We start from the raw sequence: 19884 nt of genomic DNA on the forward strand, positions 1-19884 counted from the left end.
TACTACATATACTTTGCTTCATTTGTCAATAATATCAAAAGAACTAAAATAAAACTAATAAAATATAGAGCATTGAATGACTCAGATGCAATAAAATTGCAAATGAATAAATACCACTCTTACACGGGTAAAGACTCCTTTAGTTTGCTATCCAAAATCTCTTTGTACATTGCAGCTGACACCACCTCTTCCATTGGACACATGATACCATATTCTTCACAGCCATTTTCTTGAACCAAAGGGTCAGTTTTATGAGGATCAAACATTATATTATTTGGTGTAACTAGCAGCACACCACTGACTGTGCCCTAAGATGAGAAAAGAAAAGTAATGTTTACTCTTCAAAGTTTAAATTTTCAACAAGCACTCTAGCTATATTTACTAATTTTCCTTAGGTGTCTGACCATCAACTATATATGAAAGTCTTACATTCAAGCTCTATGGCATTCTCATTAAAATGTTTTTATTTAAATAAAATCCAAATTATCCCAGTAAATTCTCCTCTTTACAATGGGCAAAATACAAAAGACATCATAGTCACCCTTAAACAATGAAGTAAATAATTTAATACTGAGTCATATCATAAAGATAATTCAGCTGTCTTTCTAATATAAAAGAATGTAAAAAGTCCTGAAAAGCTTGTCCAAGTTTTACTTAATTTACATAATGCTTCCTGTGTTGTTTTTTTACTAGAGTTACCAAATGTAGCTTAATGTATATAATGCAGACTAATAAGTAACATGCTGATAATTCAATACATTGTGGAAGTATGATAGTATGATTTATAAAAATGTTTTTCAAAAATCTGTTTTCATTGCTTACAATGGAGCCTTGGGCAAGTCAAGCCTCAGACTCTCACTTTCTTTATTTGTTAAATTAGGAAAATTAGAAGCCTTCTAGGGTACACTGTGAGCAATTTATTTGTGAAATGCTATGATATTTTAAATATATATTTACAAATAGCAATACAATTACAAATAGTGTATCACTCTTATTTTACAAGTGAACAAACTAAAGTCCACATGAAGTCATTCTCATTAATATTGGTTAATATTTATTGCATGCTTTGGATATAAATGATTTTATTGAGATTACTGTCCATTTTTATCTTCACAATTATAACTCTGAGTATACTGATAAGGAAACTAAGGTTAAACGATATTAAGAACTTTACTTAAATGATAAATAACATAACTAATAAGTGGTGGAATCAAGTTCAAAGCCGAGGTATAATCCCTGCCTTTTACTATAATCCCTCTGCATCTAAGTCAAAAACTAAATTACTCCCATTTTTAATCTCAGTTTAGCATCATATATAAGTGTAAAAATGTCAAAATCTAAAATTAAAACAACCAATTACTTTAAGCTGTCCTTTTTCAGAAGCCAGTAAAGAAAAACTAAATCCTGTTTGGTTTGATATTATACCATCCTTTCAATTTCCATATTTAGTTATGTGAATTTACCTGGTTAAATTTCATTTTGTTTTTTATTGAGGTAACAGCACAGAATCATACCTCTTCAGATGCATGTCACCACACCCACCACCAAAATCACTCAGATTCTTAGTCCTCCACAATAGTCCATTTGGCTCCCTACCCCTTTTGCTCTCTACTCTTCCCCTCCTCTTCAGATAGCTTAAATCTAAAAACTTAAAATACTACCAATAACAATGAGAAAGTAAAAAAAAAAAAAAGCGGTCTTCAATCAAAGTAGAAAAAGCTATTGCAGATGTTTACAATAATAAAGCATGCTTATTACTTATAGTAATTGCAAGCAACACTGAGAAAAGAATGTGTGTGTGCATAAGTGGACATATGCATTTTTTGGTAAGAAAAAAAGAATCAATCTGAAACTCTGCATTGTGTCTTTTAGTTCAGATCATGAATTAACTAAATAAGGAGTAACTTAAGATAAACCATAACCTAGTCATCTTTTGACTGGTATATTAAAGAGATCCAAATGCATCAGTTTGCATTCCTGGATCACACACTAACTGAAGTCAATGAAAGATGGTAAAGTATATTGTAGGGAAATTTACATTACCAGGGAAATATAAGAGATAGATAATTGAGACTAGCGTACATACAATGCAACATACTATAAAAACTTGGTCCAATCTTTAATGTCTTTTTCTGACTCATCTTCTAAACTTAATTTGAGAAATAAATCTAAACAATCTCTAAAGGTTAAGGAAAACTCTACATTTTCTAAATTCTATGTGAGGTTTAGCTATAAATGGTCCACTCACATAACATTGTATTTATATTTCTCACTTATACACACACAAACAAGATGATTACAAGATATACATAGTAGAAAAGTCCAGGTAATCGTAAGTCTGCAAATTAACTACATATGCTAATACTATAATTTTAATAATGTAACTTTAGAAATCATTTGGAAAGACTTCAAATGGTTCTTCTACTTTCTTAGATGAGAAGACACTTAAAGCCCCACACTTTAAAATGGAACTGATAAATTTGCTAATGTTACTTTCCAGGAATCCACACTTTCACACTACTATATTATTCTAGCTGTTTTTCCTGTGCCCAAAAAAATGGGACAAAAAAAAATTTGAAGGAATGTAGCTAAAGATTTTCAAATTTGATAAAAGCAGTAAACACACACCAAGAAATTGTGTGACCCCCAAGCAGAACAAATGAGAAAAATATACCAGTCACATTATAATCAAACTGTTCAAGTGTGTCTTATAGAGAATATCTTAAATATAACACACTGAAGGAAGACAGTATTTTGTACAGAATATCAAATATATAAACAGAAAACTTCTCTTAAGAAACTGTAACTCAGAAAACAGCAGAGTACAGCATCTTTAAAGTTCAGAAAGGAAAAAGAAAGCCCTGTCCACTTAAAACTCAATGACCAGTGATAACAACTTTCAAAAATAGAATGTCAAAAATATAAAGATAGCAACTATGCATATGAAAAGATTCTCAATATCAAAAGTCATTAGGAAATGTAAATTAAAACAGAGCTACCAGAAAAGGCTGATTAGCATGGTGAAAATAGAAAACACTGACAGCATTGAATGTTGGCAAGTTGTAGAATGGCAACTCTCTTCATTGGTGGTAGAAACACAAAAGAGTGTAGTCACTTAAGAGGGCACTTCAGTAGTTTCTTACAAAGCTAAGTATAGCATACGACTTAGCAATCTAATATATGATCTAGTGATCACATTCCATAGTATTTACCAAAATGTGATTAAAAATATATTTCTAGGGGCCCTCCCTGGTGGCGCAGTGGCAGACCTCTCCTGACCCGCTCCCTGCTCCCCTCAGCAGTGTACTTCGTTGATCTGCCTGTTCTGCTCCCCGCTCTGTCCCTGGTGAATCCTCTCACCCTCCGCATCTCTGGCCTGTACCCCAATTCTGTATGAATAAAAAAAAAAAATTCTATACCAGACTTGCATATGAATGTTAACAACAGGTTTATTCCTAAGTGCCCAAATTTGAAAGCAACGAAGAGATCTTTCAATAGCGGAATGATAAACTGGTACATCTATAAAACAGAAGTATTACTCTGCAATAAGAAAGGTGTTGTCAAGCCATAAAAGGCATGAATATCTCCTAAATGTATATTTGGAAACTGAATTTTGTAACCTTTCCTGAAAGTTTCCTTTTCCCGTAAAGAAGTAACAGTGCTACCTATTTCACAGGATTATTTTGACTTGATAAAATGACATCTCATGTAGTTTTTGGCATATAGTAGATATTCAATAAATAGTGGTTACCTCCCTATTTGTGTGTTATACCATGTTTACAAAAGTTATGACTCCAAAAAGTACCTAATGGTGGTAATTTTACATCAGATTTTTAAAACAGTCAACCAAAAACAATTTAGCTGTATCTTACTTAACACCTGCTTCAGATCACCAGACTGTAAATAACATATATGAAGGTCTAGAATAAACTAAGTTGCACCAATACATTTTTTAAATATTTAATTATCTGCTCATATTAATGACTTAATATGTAAATGGCAAGCTGTCAAAATTCACTAATAAATGAAACATGATTATTTTTTTTTCTAAAAATCATTCATTACCTTGCCACTGGTAATATATTTACAATTAATTTTAAGAAATTTTTCGGTAAATGCTTCTTCCTCTTCAGAAGTTGAAGATACAACTCGTGCAGGCCGAATACCAGTAGAAGTAGATGAAGGAATTGGTTCTTTTGGATGGACTACATCAGCATTCTTTAAAAAGAAAAAAAAAAGGCAATTCAGAGAACTAAAATAAGTACATTATAAAGGTCAAATGCATGGCCTACAAGAAGAAATATTGTTTCTTCTAATTACAATCAGGAAATCAGTCTAAAATATTATGTAAAACAGGAAAGGTACTTTTTTTAAAAACATACTCAATGAAGAGCTCTCACAATCTCAATTTATATTTTCAATGAGTTTTAAACTGGTGTGTGTGTGTGTGTGTGTGTATTCATGTTTAAAAACTATGTCCCCTGTAATCTCACTCCATGTACGCATATGCTCACACACCTCTCTCTCTCTCTCTCTCACATTCAAACAGTGAGATTTCTTCATAGACATTTTCTGGAAAGTAGTGATACTTACAGTAGTAGTTTTATCAAATTCAACCTCAGATGATGTTGGTGACAGAGGACTTATGGGACTTAGAGATGGAGAACTCTCAACACTGGAGACATATTCAGGATCAGGAACATATAAAACCTGTAAGAAAGCATTTGCACAAAGATTCAAGCTGAAATTTTAGTAATCAGAACATCTTCTTGTGTATGCAAGTACTATGACCTTTTGCAATAAATAGAAAATAACAAAAATATTTTCATTTAAGGAATTTTTATTACCGTCATAATTCCTACACAGTCAAAAAAAAGGTATTCAAATTAATATATAGACTACTTTGATAATTCTCATAAGCAGAGGGTATTTTTTAAAGGCAATCTGACCACAGCAAAATTTTATATACTTTCACTCAGCAATTCTATTTATAAGACTTTATCCTACAAAAATACCAGCATATAAAGAAAAGATATAGGTACAAAAAAAAAAAGTTTAAAGCTTTTATGATTAACCTACATCAATATATTGTATTATTATACACATGAGCAAGTCTGAAATCACATTGTGTTTAGATCCAAATGGATAACTGCAGTTGCTTCTAGAAAAGCAATCCAGATATGATACTTACCTTTAAAAATGTTTGAACTTTTTATCATATACTTGTACTATTCTATGTATTTTTTTTTTAAAGATTTATTTATTTATTCATACAGAACTGGGGTACAGGCCAGAGATGCGGAGGGTGAGAGGATTCACCAGAGACAGAGTGGGGAGCAGAACAGGCAGATCAACGAAGTACACTGCTGAGGGGAGCAGCGGGCGGGTCAGGAGAGGTCTGCCACGCCATGTGGTCACCTCCGGGGCAGGTGGGGATCGAACTCATGCGGAAGTGGCTTTAACTTCTTAGTGCTGTGCTTTAACCCACTGCGCCACCAGGGAGGGCCTATTCTATATATTTTTGAAAGTTCTTTAAATCTACATTTGAAAAGACAATTCACAAGTTTTCAATATTTATTAAGAAAAAATTCATATTAATAAGAAATAGATAATTTTTAGAGTCAGTATGGCTTAAAGAATACATAAAATTATTCTTCTTAACTTTTCCATATTGTTAACTATATTACAATGGAAACTTCTATTAAAACACCAATGAATTAAAAAAAAGATACCTGTCCAGTAACCACTGCTCTGGAGAATAACTTATTTAATTGAACAAGTTCGTTGGGTGTTGTATCAAATTTCAGGGCTATACTATTCAAAGAATCCCTCGATTCAACCTGTTTAAAAGAGAAAAAAATATGTTAATCTGTTTACAAAAAGACTAAACTATAAGCCAAGTGAGAAGGTTAATAAACTATGATAGAGAACTATGGGTATCTTGGTGGTGAGTATGTATTTCATACACAAAGCTGTAAACCAGAGATACTTTAATAAAAACAATAAAAAATTGTATGAATCTTGATTATTATATAATGGTAATACAGAACTATAAAGACTAAAAGCAAACTTGAAAACCAATCTAAAAGAGAAAGACTAGAAATGAACACAAAAAGACAACAGAGGGACATAATTTTTCCATAATTTCTTTACCTGGAAGGTAAGATCCAAACCAAGTATAAGGTTCCATGATAACACAAGTGTACACATTGTTCAAAATTGCTATTATCTTATTAACATTGTTACAACATTAAAAAACACAAAGCAACATAAATTCAGTTAAAATATTATTGCATGTAGATATCATTTAAAGAACATTTATATTTAATAAAATAAGCAGCACACCACAGCCTAAAGTAGATTTCTTACTTCAGTTTCCCATAGTAACCAGAAATGTTAAAAACTCATTGCAGGACATTTGAGGGTCATTTCAAGAACATAAGAAAAAACTTCCACTTTCAAAACTGAAGAAGATTTAACTATAAATCACTACAAGTAATCTATTGTGATAGGTTACTATGGAAGATTAGTGTCAATTTAACTTTTAAATTATTTTATCCCATTATAATTATCATATATGCTGCTGGGAATATGATTTTCACATTGCTAAAAAAGTAAATATTTTCCTGAAAGCCTAACTTAATAAAAATTATTATAGCACACTGACAGTAAGTTGTTATCTATACTAAATTAAATTTGGTGAAATAACTATCTTTGTGTTACAATAAACTATTTTTATTAGGAAAAGAAGCCTAAAATGCAAGTAAGAACTTATGACTTAATATTTTTAAGATGTTATTTATTTATTTATTTATGCATGCATGCAAGAACTGGAGTGTAGACCAAAGGTGCAGGGAGTGAGAGGATTCACCAGAGACAGAGAGTGAGGAGCAGAACAGGCAGACTGACTAAAATACACTGCTGGGTAATGGGTGAAAAAGGAGAGGTCTACTGCTCTATGTGGGTTAGCTCCCAGGCAAAGGATCTAATTTATGCCATAGTGGCTGTCCATAGCTTGATGGGGGTGGAGACATTAACCCCTGCACCACCAGGGAGACACCACTTAATGACAATATTAACGAAAGTTACTGAAAGTGAAGTACCCCTTCAAAAATAGGAAGTAAAAATTTCTAATTTATACTAACACAAAGATTGCCCTTTATAAGACTATTACAAAGATAAGTCAGCTTTTCAAATGCAAATAACTTACAGTATATTCAATAGTTCCTTTAGGTTTCTGAAAAGACATTCGTCTCCCATCTTTCTTGTCTAGGGTCTTCTTTTGGCCAGTGTCTGGAAAAAATTGGGCACAAATCCTATTAAATTCATTTTTCTTTTAGAGCAATGTCAAGTACTATTAAATAGAGCTCATTGGGAAGATACCTAATTCACTATAAGTATAGCTTGCTGCCCAGGTTTCTTTGCTACAGAAAACAAGCAACTGGCAAAAAATTGCTTTAGAAACTGACCACTAGGAATTGAAGCAGTCTAGTAATTGGAAGTCAATTCAAAATATAAATAAATGTTAGAGGAAGGGGAAAAATTATTTAAAAAAATAATATAAAATAATAATTAAGTATTTCTTTCAACACACAGCCTGAGTATAAAATCTACTATTTTATTACTATTATTTAATTTTTATTACCATTAATTCAAGTCTAAAAAATGTAATTAACAGTTCTTACACACAAAATATCTATAATTCTGCAATTAAAGGTAGGTTTCTTTAGGAATTACTTTAAACAATTAAATTCCTTATTTACATACCTTGAAGAAAAAGTTTTTATATATAAACATAAACATAAGATGGTTTTTCATATATAAACATATTATGAGACATTTCATTTCAGATAAAGTGCCAATTATTTTTCCATTGCTTACTAGATATTTCACATGAACATGTCATTATCACTAGGATATGTTTTAATTTAAATTCTACTTTAGCACTAACCTTTTCATCTATACTTCAGTAAATTGATAAAATGACACTCCACTTGGGACATTTAACAATTATTAAAATCTTTAAAAAAACTAAGAAATTAGATAGCAAATATAACAAAATGTTCAACTCACCCCTCATCATTTAACAAGTTTTTAAAGAAAAATTAGTTCCATCTGACCCAAATTGTCCAGAAAATATCTACCACACTCTTCTTCTCTAACCATTTTGACATTTGACTATATTAGTTTATTCTATATCACTGAGCTCACATGAATTAATAATGAAGCATGAATAATATTACTCATACTTCAGTTAATATTATTCAAAATATTAACACTGCAATGCTTAAGCAAAACTGTCCTAAAACTTTCTGATCACCTAGTCAAACCCAGTCCTGTCATTAATCACACAGTATCTTTGTCCCCTTCATAGCATTTGCAGTTTTGTTTCTATTTATTTTAACTCTCTTTCACTAACAATTTTAACCTATAAAATGCTATGCCTTCTTCCAAAATGCCTTTTCAGTGCCAACAAAAAGGGCCTAATATAAGTCAAATATTTAATTTAAATTAACTAATGTTCCAAAACAAAAACTGTACCCAGAAAATCATAATCTTTATAAGTGTCATTAATTTTCCATAAATAAATAATTATGGTTCATTTATAAAACTACAGATAGATAGAGCTCCTTTTCTATCCTAAATATTTAAAGAACCCTTAAAAACTGAGGAAGAATAAAAGATGAAAACTTGCAAAGAAAAAGAGGCTGAGGTAAGGATGAGAAAATTCACAAGAAAATACAGAAATGGCCCTTACTATACTGAGATAACATTTCTAAATATCAGAGATTAGTAAATGTTCAAAAATACACCATATACTGTTTTACTGTAGAAAAGGAGGTAATCTACATTTATGGTGTAAATGCAAAATATGCACCTGTGGAAAGGAATATTATTTTTGCTTATCACTACAGTCTATTTTCTTCCTCTATGGAAAAGCATTTTATATTTGATTACTATGGTAAAACAAAATGCTAAGAATTTCAAACAGCAATCTACATGTTATTTCATGAACAGCAGAGGGAGCTAACTCATTCCTCATCTTGCAATTTAAACTTTAAAAGCAATACAAAACACATTTACAGATTGCTTCTAATTAGTAATATGTATCTCCCCTTAGTTGATTTTAGGAATAACCATTACCACATTTACTTGCCCAATACCTTTTACATACCTGTTACATAATGCCCAAGAATTCATTAAGCATGTAATAACAATGAAATGTATAATTGCACTATCATTTTCAAGAGTTCACCAAAACAAGAAAACTAAAATACCAGCTCTCCATAGTTTAAAGCTTCACATACTGCAAGTATTCATTTTCATAATTTCAAATGACAGAATATGCTGTAATAACTATATATTGTAAAAAAGTAGTTATACTTTTTTTTTTTTTTTAGATTTATTTATTTGTGCATACAGAACTGGGGTACAGGCCAGAGGCTCAGGGGAGGTGAGAGGCTTCACCAGAGACAGAGTAGGGAGCAGAACAGGCAGATCAAGGAAGTACACTGCTGAGGGGAGCAGCGGGTGGGTCAGGAGAGGTCTGCCACACCATGTGGTCACCTCCGGGGCAGGCGGGAATCGAACTCATGCGGAAGTGACTTTAGATTCTCAGTGCAGTGCTTTAACCCGCTGCGCCACCAGGGAGGGCCCAAAAGTAGTTATACTTTTAATAATGACTACTAAAACATTTATTCATAAAGATGAGTACCATCTTTATAAAATGATAATTTTATTTTTCATTATAAAAATATAATCATCATAATTGAGACTTGAAAGTAAACAAAGCTGTTTACTAATTCAGTTTCTTACTTGGTTAAGTTTATAATACTTTTTTAAAGACAGCTGCCAAAAAAAATTTCAATCTAGATTGGCAGGAAGGAAAAGAGGAATCCTATTCCTCTTCTTTATAAAAGTTACTAGTTTAGCAATATGTACATATTTATGATATATTTAGTAATCAAAACAATAGTTAAAACTCATCACATGTCTAGTACATCAAGCCATTGTCCATTGTACTAAGTATTTCATATTTATTATCATCTAGTTCATCAACCCTACAAAGTAGGCATCATTTCATTACCATTTTACAATTGAGAAAACTGAAGCAAGTTTTGATAATTACAGTGGGAGGGAGTGTTAATGGTATCTAAAGGGTAGAGGTCAAGGACTCTGCTAAACATCTTGTGCTAAACAAAGCACACAACAGAGCCTACTCACCAAAGAATTATCTATCCCAAAATGTCAACATAGTCAAGGCTGAAATATATACAGCAATTATTATTTTTTATTAGTTATAATATGTTGATTTTATTGCTTATAATATTGGCAATATATTGCTTTTATTGATTATATTATTCATTTACTTTCCATCTTCTTCTTACTAATTTGGAAATTACACATCTTTTAACAATTCACTTAGTGGTCATCCTAGAGAATACAGCCTGAATTTCTGACTTATCACAGTATAATATAGTATGTTTATCCTCTTCCTGAGCAATTCAAGTTAAAAACGGTATGCCCTTGCAAAGCTTATATTCATTAGTTAATAGATATTTTACTTTTGTGTGTATATAAAAGACAGAATATGACATGATTTTTCTACAGTCAACATTTACTTTGCCCTCAGGTGTACCAGTTTCATTATATCTCTGGGTATTTACACAGGGAACAGATTCTTGGTTGCAGGTATTTCCTCTGGTAGTTTAGTTTCTACTGCTTATTGAAAAAAAAATCTTATTGCTACATGATTGACTACTTGCTCTGATTAGATTTACCAGCTTCGGTGGAATATGTACTGATTCCACTAAGTGTGTATATGAATGCTTAAACCTGTGAATGAAAGCATTTTATCAATTTTGAAGTTTTCAGCCATTCTCTTTAAATAATGTTTCTGCCCCTATTTCTCTCTCCTCTCCTTCAGGGACTCAAACACCCATAACTAAGAATTATTTAATTTCCTCTTCCACGAAGTGTACCCTATATTTTCTATCTCTAAAAAAATATTTATTTATGCACACAAGTACTGGGATACAGGACAGAGGTATGGGGCAGGGGTTGAGAGTCATCACCAGACGGAGTGGGAAGCATAACAGGCAGATGGAATGAAATACACTGCTGATGGGAGACAGGAGAGGTCTGCTGTGCCATGTGGGATACCTCCCTGGCTGGGTTATCGAATTCGTGATACAGTGGCTGTGGATAGTTTCATGGTGCTGAGACTTAACCCACTGAGCCTTGAGGGAAGGCTATGATTTTCCATCCTTGTTTGTTCTGGGTTTATTTATTCCCTCTCTCTTTATTCTGAATTTTTCCTTCTGATGTATCAACTCATGAATTCTCTCTTCTTGGTGGCTAATTTGCTGCTGAATCTATTCACAAAGATCCTAATTTGAAAGATTACATTGTTCAACTCCTGAATATCCATTTTTAAAACTTTGTTCTACAAATTTCTCAATTAGCTCAAAATTTCAACAGCTATTTTAAATCTGATAACTACAGTATTCAGTATTCCTATGGGTTTGTTTCTCATGTCTTTGAAAAGACACCTAATTATATTTGGTATGCTGAATATTAAATTTGCAAAACTGCATAGAGTCAGAATTTGACACAGAGAAAGTTGTATTTCTCCAGAAAATATTAATGAATGCTTCTGCCAAATCCTTGAGGACACTAGGCATATTAGGTCTTTTTCCATGAAATTACAGGAATGATGACTTTAAGTTGATCAATGAAGTCCTGCTGCTTCCGTTTTCGTGTATTCCTAAGGTACAACATTTTGAGATACTATGTTACAGGAGCTCACTCTTTCCCTATGGTAAGGCTTGTCTGTCCCTGTATGTTTATAACCACAGGTTGTCAAAATCAACTGTTTTTTAAAGGTTAACTTTATTTATAGATACAAGAGCTGGGGTACAGGCCAACGATATGGGTTGTGAGAGGATTCATCAGTGACACAGTGGGGAGCAGAGCAGGTGGATCAACTGAAATACACTGCTGAGGGGAGCAGTGGGTGAGATAGGAGAGGTCTGCTGTGCCATGTGGGTCACCTCCCTGGCTGGGGATCGAACTCCTGCTGCAGTAGCTGCCAATAGCTTGATGCTGCTGAGATTTAGTTCCTTGCACCACTGGCGTTTTAATCATCCTGTTGCTTTTTCTGGAACCAACACATTCCCTAGGGAAGATGTAATCTCAAACTGGAACTGCTTCATGGGCTTCTGTCCTCACTCAGAGCATACCTAGTTCAGGTAGCATTGCAATACCCTTAGTCAAGTTTGTTTTTACCCAGGTTTTAAAATTATTCTCTTGTTATTACCAGAGGATGAAGTCCCAAAATAAATATATTTTTCAGATTGTCTTATTTATGCATACAGAACTGGGGTACAGGCCAGAAGTGCAGGGGCAATGAGAGGATTCACCAGACACAAGAGGGGGGGCAGAACAGGCAGACTTACAAAGTACACTGCTGAGAGGAGCAGTGGCAGGGATCAAACTCACACTGAAGCAGCTGCTGTGAGCGTTCAGTGCTGCGTCCTAACCTGTTGCACCACCAGGGAGGGCCCCAAAATATTTTTAAGCAAAGACTTCATAATATAAGAACTTTGTATTTCTAATCATATATAGTGTTGTAAACCACATTTTTTTAAGAGAAAACAATGATAATTTGAAAGGCAAACTAGAACAAGAGAACAAGGATGGAAACCAATAATAGTAGCAGTATGAAATCCAGTTTTAATATACTGAAAGATCCTTAACATAACTATTATGACAATTTTGGTACTAGCTACTAATAAAAATTTTTATTAGTTAAAAATTTTGAGCCGGGAGCTAATACTTCCAAATATAATAATACAGGCTCTAATAATTTAAAAGCATCTTCCAAACTAAAAACTTACTATGCTCATTACAACTTCTCTAAGTAATTGATCCCTTCTATAATGAGGTAGTATAAGGTAAAAATGCCTATATGTTCAAATTTTCACTTGTTATTGATTCCTAATTCTAATCAAAATAAAGATTTTTTAATATCCTTAATTTTTCTTTCACTTTGTAGCCATTTGCCTATAGATGTCTCCTTATAATTCTGCTTCTTTTCATAACTAAACTTCTGTAAGTTAAGAGTCTGTTTTCACTGTCCTTACTCCATCACCTTCTACTGATTCTTGAATGCACTGTAATGACTTCACTCTTGCTTTAGCAAAGAATAAACTAAGTGGAAACTTTTATGGGGTTTCCTAATTTTATTTGATCTTTGGTAGCATCAAATTTATTTCTTCTCAGTGTTCACCTTTCCCTTTACTTGGTAACATTTCACATTTCTGTTGGTCTTCTCACTAGTTCCTGTTAGGACCCACTTTTCTCTGTCTAGCTGAGGATTTTTGTGGTGGCTTCTTCCTAAGTGAAAAAGTCCATAACATAAAGACCTATCAAGTGCTGATACTTAAAGTAAGTTACAAGGACTAGCAGCATTATATCACCTGTGAATTTACCATAAATGCAGAATCTTAGGATTCACTCGAGAACTAAGGGGTCACAGTTGACTTACATGAACAATAAATTTGAGAAACATTACTAAGAGAACTTTCAAAAGCACCAGACTTATAATCTGAATAACTGAGAGAAAAATATAAAGGGCTTCCCTATGTAACTCTACTCACGAGAGTAACACTAACAATTTAAAATCTCCATTCAACTAATGTAATTACTTTCTATATTAGTCAATGTGACATAATGTATTACGGTTGTGTCCCTTCCTGGGGAAGAATATAACATACATTGCACCATCCTGTTGGTGTCACACATGGTCATATAACTTGCTTTGTCCAGCGAAACATGAATCAAAGTGGTAAATTTCCATGTGAATGTAATATACAACATTATACTTCATAGCTCTGGTTTCCCCTACCTCAAGGCCAGAGCTGTTTCATATAGTTGTAGCCCCATGAAGAAGGATCTAAAAGGAAAGATGTAATTGCTAAAAGGCATTTAATTCCAGAAAGATATACACACTCAGGGGCACATGCAAATTTAGTCATTCCCATTTCTGCCCTTAGTTAAATAATAGTGCTTGGAAAATAAAAGTACCAAAGAAATTACTGCATAAAAAGCAAATTAGGCCCTCCGGTGGTGCAGTGGGTTAAAGCACAGCACTAAGAAGCTAAAGCCACTTCAGCATGAGTTAGATCCCCACCTGCCCTGGAGGTGACCACATGGTGCAGCAGACCTCTCCTGCTCTCCTCAGCAGTGTACTTCATCAGTTGGCCTGTTCTGCTCCCCACTCTGTCTCTGGTGAATCCTCTCACTGTCCCTGCATCTCTGGCCTGTACCCTAGTTCTCTATGCACAAATAAAATAAATCTTTAAAAAAAAAAAACCAAATTAACTACTAGGAGAAAAAGAAAACATCTCTGGCTTGCTTACAATTCTTTAGTGAAATATTCAATGCCACAAAACAACTTATTCCAACTTTATCAAAAATTCCATGAGTTATAAGGATAAAAGTAAAGAACTAATGGGGAATAATGAACAGTTAAAAAAGTGTCAATATTATAAGAATAGAAATGTAAAAAGAATATAATGAGTAAATAAAAAGGAGATGGGGAAGAAAAATGAGAGAGTAAGCTATTGTGTCATCTCAACTATTTAAATATATTTCACCTAAGTCTGAAGCAAGACTGTAACAATATCAAGATCAACCTCTTAATATTTTTATTGTTTAGTTTTAGACTTACCATTTAGGAACTACTACTAATCCAAACAGTATCTTCTAGTTATTCCTTCTTTCTAGAATCCATCTATACTTCTATATATCTAAGAACATATCGTAACAATTCTGCTTACTCTAAAATTACTATGTTTCTGATTGGCTGGACTGAAAGTGTCTTTTAAACTTTTAAGCTCTTTGCACAGTCTGACTTCCTCATAATTAGCATGCATCAATTTTATAAGAAAACATTTTTTTTTCTTAACTGGAGGCAAATATTCCAAGAATCTCTCTTCAGTATTTCTCCCTCAAGCATAAACATGACTTCAAATTTCAGGAATTTTTTATTGTTAGTCACACCTCAATGTTCCTGATGTCTCCCTCCTACTCATAGCTTGGCATATAAATTAAACATAAAATTCTTTCCTTAACCTGAATGAAATACTTACATGCCCAAAGTACTTGGGAAGAAAAATTTTTTAAAACTTGCTAAACTCATCAAGACTCATTAATTTTGTTGAAAAACATTAAGAAAAATAGTGCCTTTAAACCCTACCTACACATTAGAATCACCTGAGAAACAAACTGACTTAAATAAAAATCTCAAGTTTAGGACTTGTGAATTTATACTTTGTCAAATCTTAGCTATCTGAAATTATAGTTAGAGCTTTGCCATCAGAATTTTTTAAATAGCTTTCCAGGGAATTCTAACAGCAGCCATTGGTGGAAAACATTGCTCTAGTCAACAATGCTGTACAGTGAAACTTTTTGCAATAATAAAAATACTTGATCTCTGTGTTTCTGAATATAGGTAGTCAGTAGCTTTGTGGTTTCTGATTATTTTAATAGTGACTAAGGAGACTGAATATTGAAATTTTGATTTCATTTAAATTAATTTACACTAAAATAGACACAAGTGCCTAGGAGCTACCATGTTAGGCAATATAGACAATAGACTTTAGAACCCGTATTTCTCAATTCAGTTCCTCACTAGTCACATTTCAAGTGTTAATAGCCACATCTGTTTTGGGGCTACCATCACTACAGAAAACTCGAGTTGTTCTGTTCTAGTATATCAAAAATTATGGAATCTTGACAAAATAATATAAAAGCTATAGTTGGTAATCCAGCACCTACCCTCTAATTAAGACACACCATCAGCAAACTGCATATTTGGATTAACTGTTTTGGTCACATACAGAACAGCTATTCTAACTTGTATTCTGCTGTCATACCACTGAATGCACTAAAGAATGGTGCATATAAATTAGCTTTCTGAAATCAGTATCTGTATTTACAAGTGAGAATATACTACTTGATATCTTGGAGTTCCATGAGATGTTTTTTTTTTTTTTCTTTATTCCCACTAGGAGTGGTTTTGTTTCTCCAAAGTGCCCAAGAAACAGGTTTTATATTTATCTTAAGAAAATTGTAATTAGTGTGACCACATTGCTCTCTTTTTACTGACTGCAAGAAAACAAAGGAAAATTTTTGGTCTATTCTTTAATACATTGCCCTTAAATCATACCTCACTTTTGTATTAATATCATTCATTCAACAAGATGTATTAAGAGTGCATTCTGATGCCCACTGATGAAGACTTTACAGACAGAAACAACTATTTGCAACTACTTTACTTTTTAATTACTGCTTGATTTATTTAAGTACAAATATTAAAACCAGTTTTCCTTTAAATAGTCAACTATAAAGTATATTCTATTTGTAAGTCTAATACAGTTTAACATTTCCAAAATGGTTTTAATAGTCAATTCAAGTAGAAAACTAAATATCCTTAAATACTCCTATTTATACACTAGAGTACTTAAATTCTCTCACATTCTAAAAAGTATTCTACACTATATTCTATTTTGAACATTTTAATTATCTCTAACAAGTAACCTTTCTAAAACTTAATTACAGTAAATTAAAAATATTTAATACAATGATTATACATTTTAGACATTACAATAATTTCTAAATTTAGCCAAATTCTTATACCTATAAGTTTAAAATCACAAGTCAGGGCTTCCCTGGTGGGACAAGGGGTTAAGTCTCAGCACTATGAAGCTGAGCACATAGTCCACAGCCACTGAACACTAAGTTCAATCTCTGGCCAGGGAGGTGACCCACATGGCATAGCAGGCCTTTCCTAAGTCTCACCCACTGCTCCCCTCAGCAGTGTATTTCACTCCATTTGCTCGTTCAGGTCTCCACTCTGTCTCTGGTGAATCCTCTCACCCCCCCACCCTATGCCCCGGCCTGTACCCCATTTCTTGCATGCATAAATAATCTTTTTTAAAAAATCACAAGTCAAAAAACAATTACATAAGTATTCATTTTAAATTAATTCACAAGACTTTATCTGCACCCATTCTGACAGGTCTAATTTTCTGAAATATAACAGATGTTTTTAAGACTAAAATACATTGATTACTCTTAGTACCAATGTAAACATATTAAACATTAAAAGAAAATCTTAACATTTCTCTATGTCAATCTATCCTTATCATGGATAAGACTTACCCATTAAGAAGACTGATTCTCAAAGTGTGGCTCTCAGTTCAAAAGGATCAGCCTTACATGGTAAATTGTTGGGAATGCAAACTATGGGTCCCATCCCAGAAGTTCAGAAAGAGAAATTCTAGGAGAGGCAGTCAGGGATTATTTTTAACAAGCCTTTAGGTAATTCTGAGGCACACCAAAGTTTGAGCACTGTTACATTACAACTTCAACTGTTCAAGAGGCAATTCTGTCCTAAAATATACATTAAAAAAACAAAACAACAACAAAAAAAAACTTCAGCACTCTGTTGAGATAAGAAGAAATTCTAAACTTAGGCAAATCTATTTCATGCTTGAGAACCAGTGGACCAAGTAAAAATGTAATAATTCTCAAGCTAGTCTCAGAGAGTTTATCAAGAGGTTCTTCTTACCCTCTGACCCTGCAGACATCCAGAGACTCTAGGGTTATCTTCCTCCATCAATAATCCACACTGTGAGTTGATTTTTAATAGTGTCTTTAGAGGCACTTGACCTTTCCTGGGTTCAAGAAAAGCTATTCTCTAACTCTTCTAGATAATGTGCAACTGCAATTTCCAACCAAATACATATCCAACTTTTTTAACACCATCGTTGGAGTTGGCATTTTCAGGTCTGTTACTTTAATATTGATCTAATTCTAAAGAAATTGAAAGGATAATATTCTTTGGCCTAATTTCACTTATTTTAATATCACACATGGTAGAATTCTGCATTCCTTTCACTTTTTTTGTCCCTGTCTGACAAGATCTCTTAAAAATATGATGATGATATTTCAAAATATAAAGGATGGGCACTACAATCTTTATTTCTCGGGCTCAGTTTCCCCATAATAAAATAATGGTTAATAGTGGTACCTACATTCCGGAATTGTTATAATGATTAAATAAAAATGCTGGCTAGTACCTGGCCTGCTGGAAATGTTCTTAGCATTATTATACTTCCTGTCATTCCTTTACCCACCCTATCCTTCTGAAAGATACTGTTTTAATTGCTAACAGTAAATGAAGAAAGTTTCAACAGGACTGAAATGTGATTAAAATATACTGTCACTCAATGGGAAAAGAAAGGTGACAACAGGGAAGTTTATGATAAAAACAGTATTATAAGTTGACTCTTAAAATTATAAAATTAAATTACAAAATTAAAATAAACTTGTAAAATTTCTTTATACTTACTAGCATGTGAACTAGAAAGGTGAATATAAGGTTATACACTGCAGGCTTACAATCATGTGCCAGACAAAAGTTACACTCCTAAGGTACAATTTTTTTTTTTCTAATCAAATTGTAATTTAGTCTGTAAGCAAGACAAAAATTATGTAAGATGTTTTCTTTATACTTGTTATTATCTAGAGAAATGGTGTGATTTCTCCTTAATGAGTTAAGTTCCAATTAATGATTTTCCTAAGGGGGCTACAATTCTGTAGTCAGCAAACACTAACAGCTAGTAAGAACTTCAGCCACCTTGGAGAGGAATAAGGCATTACTTAGTACTAATGTAGGTAGTTATGAAATGAGTAAAATCAGAAACATTTGGCCTACATTTTATTGGTCTACCTTTCATCTGTCAAGAGTAAAATTATTTCATCAGCGTCATCATTGAGCATGAAATGGTGAGGGGTCAAATCACTAACAATAAATAAGATTCTGGAGTACAGCCAACCTGCAAGTGTGGAAGAGTTGGTACAAGAAATACTGCTATCCAAAATACAGGACATTTTAAAGAATTAAAAGATGACAGACAACATGACACTCAAGCAGTCGTTATAAGGGTAGTCACAGGCAGTAAGGTAGAAGAAATTCTTCTAATAGACTGGTACTCAGGATCAGATATTCATTATCAAAAACACAAATACTGGTTATACTAATAGCCAAGCACCATCTGCCATGAACCGAGTTTACATATTAAGCAAAGGCTGGCTAAAAAGCAATAAAGGATTTTTTTTTTTTAGTATGTAGCCTTCTCAAAAGTCAACTTAAGAAGTTAGACTTCTAAGAGTGGCAGAAGGCAATCAAATGATTGCTGAGGCACTTATTTCCTGAGCTGTCCTCAGAACTCTATAACTTCATGGACCTATCGTGTTTTTACACCCAAAGTCTCTTTCCCCAGGTTTAACAATCCTCATTTTGACTAACTGTGCTCCATATAAAAAAGAGCTCTAGAACCCCTGATATCAGGTTAACCTAATTTACAAGCAAAAAGTAGACTGAAAGAGATAAGTAACATAAAAATTCTCTGATAAAGTGAATGCTAGCATGTACCTGCTCACTTGACTAAGGTCATGCTATGACATCACAAGGCCTCTGTGTCAGATTTTGGGTGCACTAAAAAAGCTATCAGGAGTTCCTAAGGCAGCTTCATAGAAGAGGAATTTGTAAAGTATGTTGAAACCACAAATCTCAAGGAAAGTGTCAGATACAGCAGTGTGCTCAATAAATATTTTTGAATGAATTTAGGCATATTTATTAAAACATATTCTTCTTCATCAAGTTACACAAATGAATTCTTTATCTGTCTAGAGACTGGTCACATAGTAACAATTTCAATTAGGCAACTGAAGGCTGATTTAAAAAATATATTTATTCAGGGCCCTCCCTGGTGGCGCAGCGGGTTAAAGCACAGCACTGAGAAGCTAAAG

At 33.1% G+C, this 19884-nt stretch overlaps 1 protein-coding gene across 5 annotated transcripts in view; it reads right to left on the bottom strand.

Moving 5' to 3' along the window:
- Window positions 1-19884, bottom strand: part of OXR1 (oxidation resistance 1) — a 340255-nt gene that overhangs the window by 37040 nt on the left and 283331 nt on the right. For all 5 annotated transcript variants that reach the window (XM_004679659.2, XM_004679660.2, XM_012723003.1 and 2 more), the window contains 5 exons: window positions 7211-7293; window positions 5733-5840; window positions 4594-4710; window positions 4066-4218; window positions 124-308 (listed from right to left, as the gene is read on the bottom strand). In XM_004679659.2, the coding sequence (XP_004679716.2) occupies window positions 124-308; window positions 4066-4218; window positions 4594-4710; window positions 5733-5840; window positions 7211-7293 (646 nt within the window). The remainder of the gene's footprint in view (window positions 1-123; window positions 309-4065; window positions 4219-4593; window positions 4711-5732; window positions 5841-7210; window positions 7294-19884) is intronic.

This window comes from Condylura cristata, unplaced genomic scaffold (assembly GCF_000260355.1).
Source record: "Condylura cristata isolate star-nosed mole 26May11 unplaced genomic scaffold, ConCri1.0 scaffold00009, whole genome shotgun sequence".
Classification (NCBI taxonomy): Eukaryota; Metazoa; Chordata; class Mammalia; order Eulipotyphla; family Talpidae; genus Condylura; species Condylura cristata.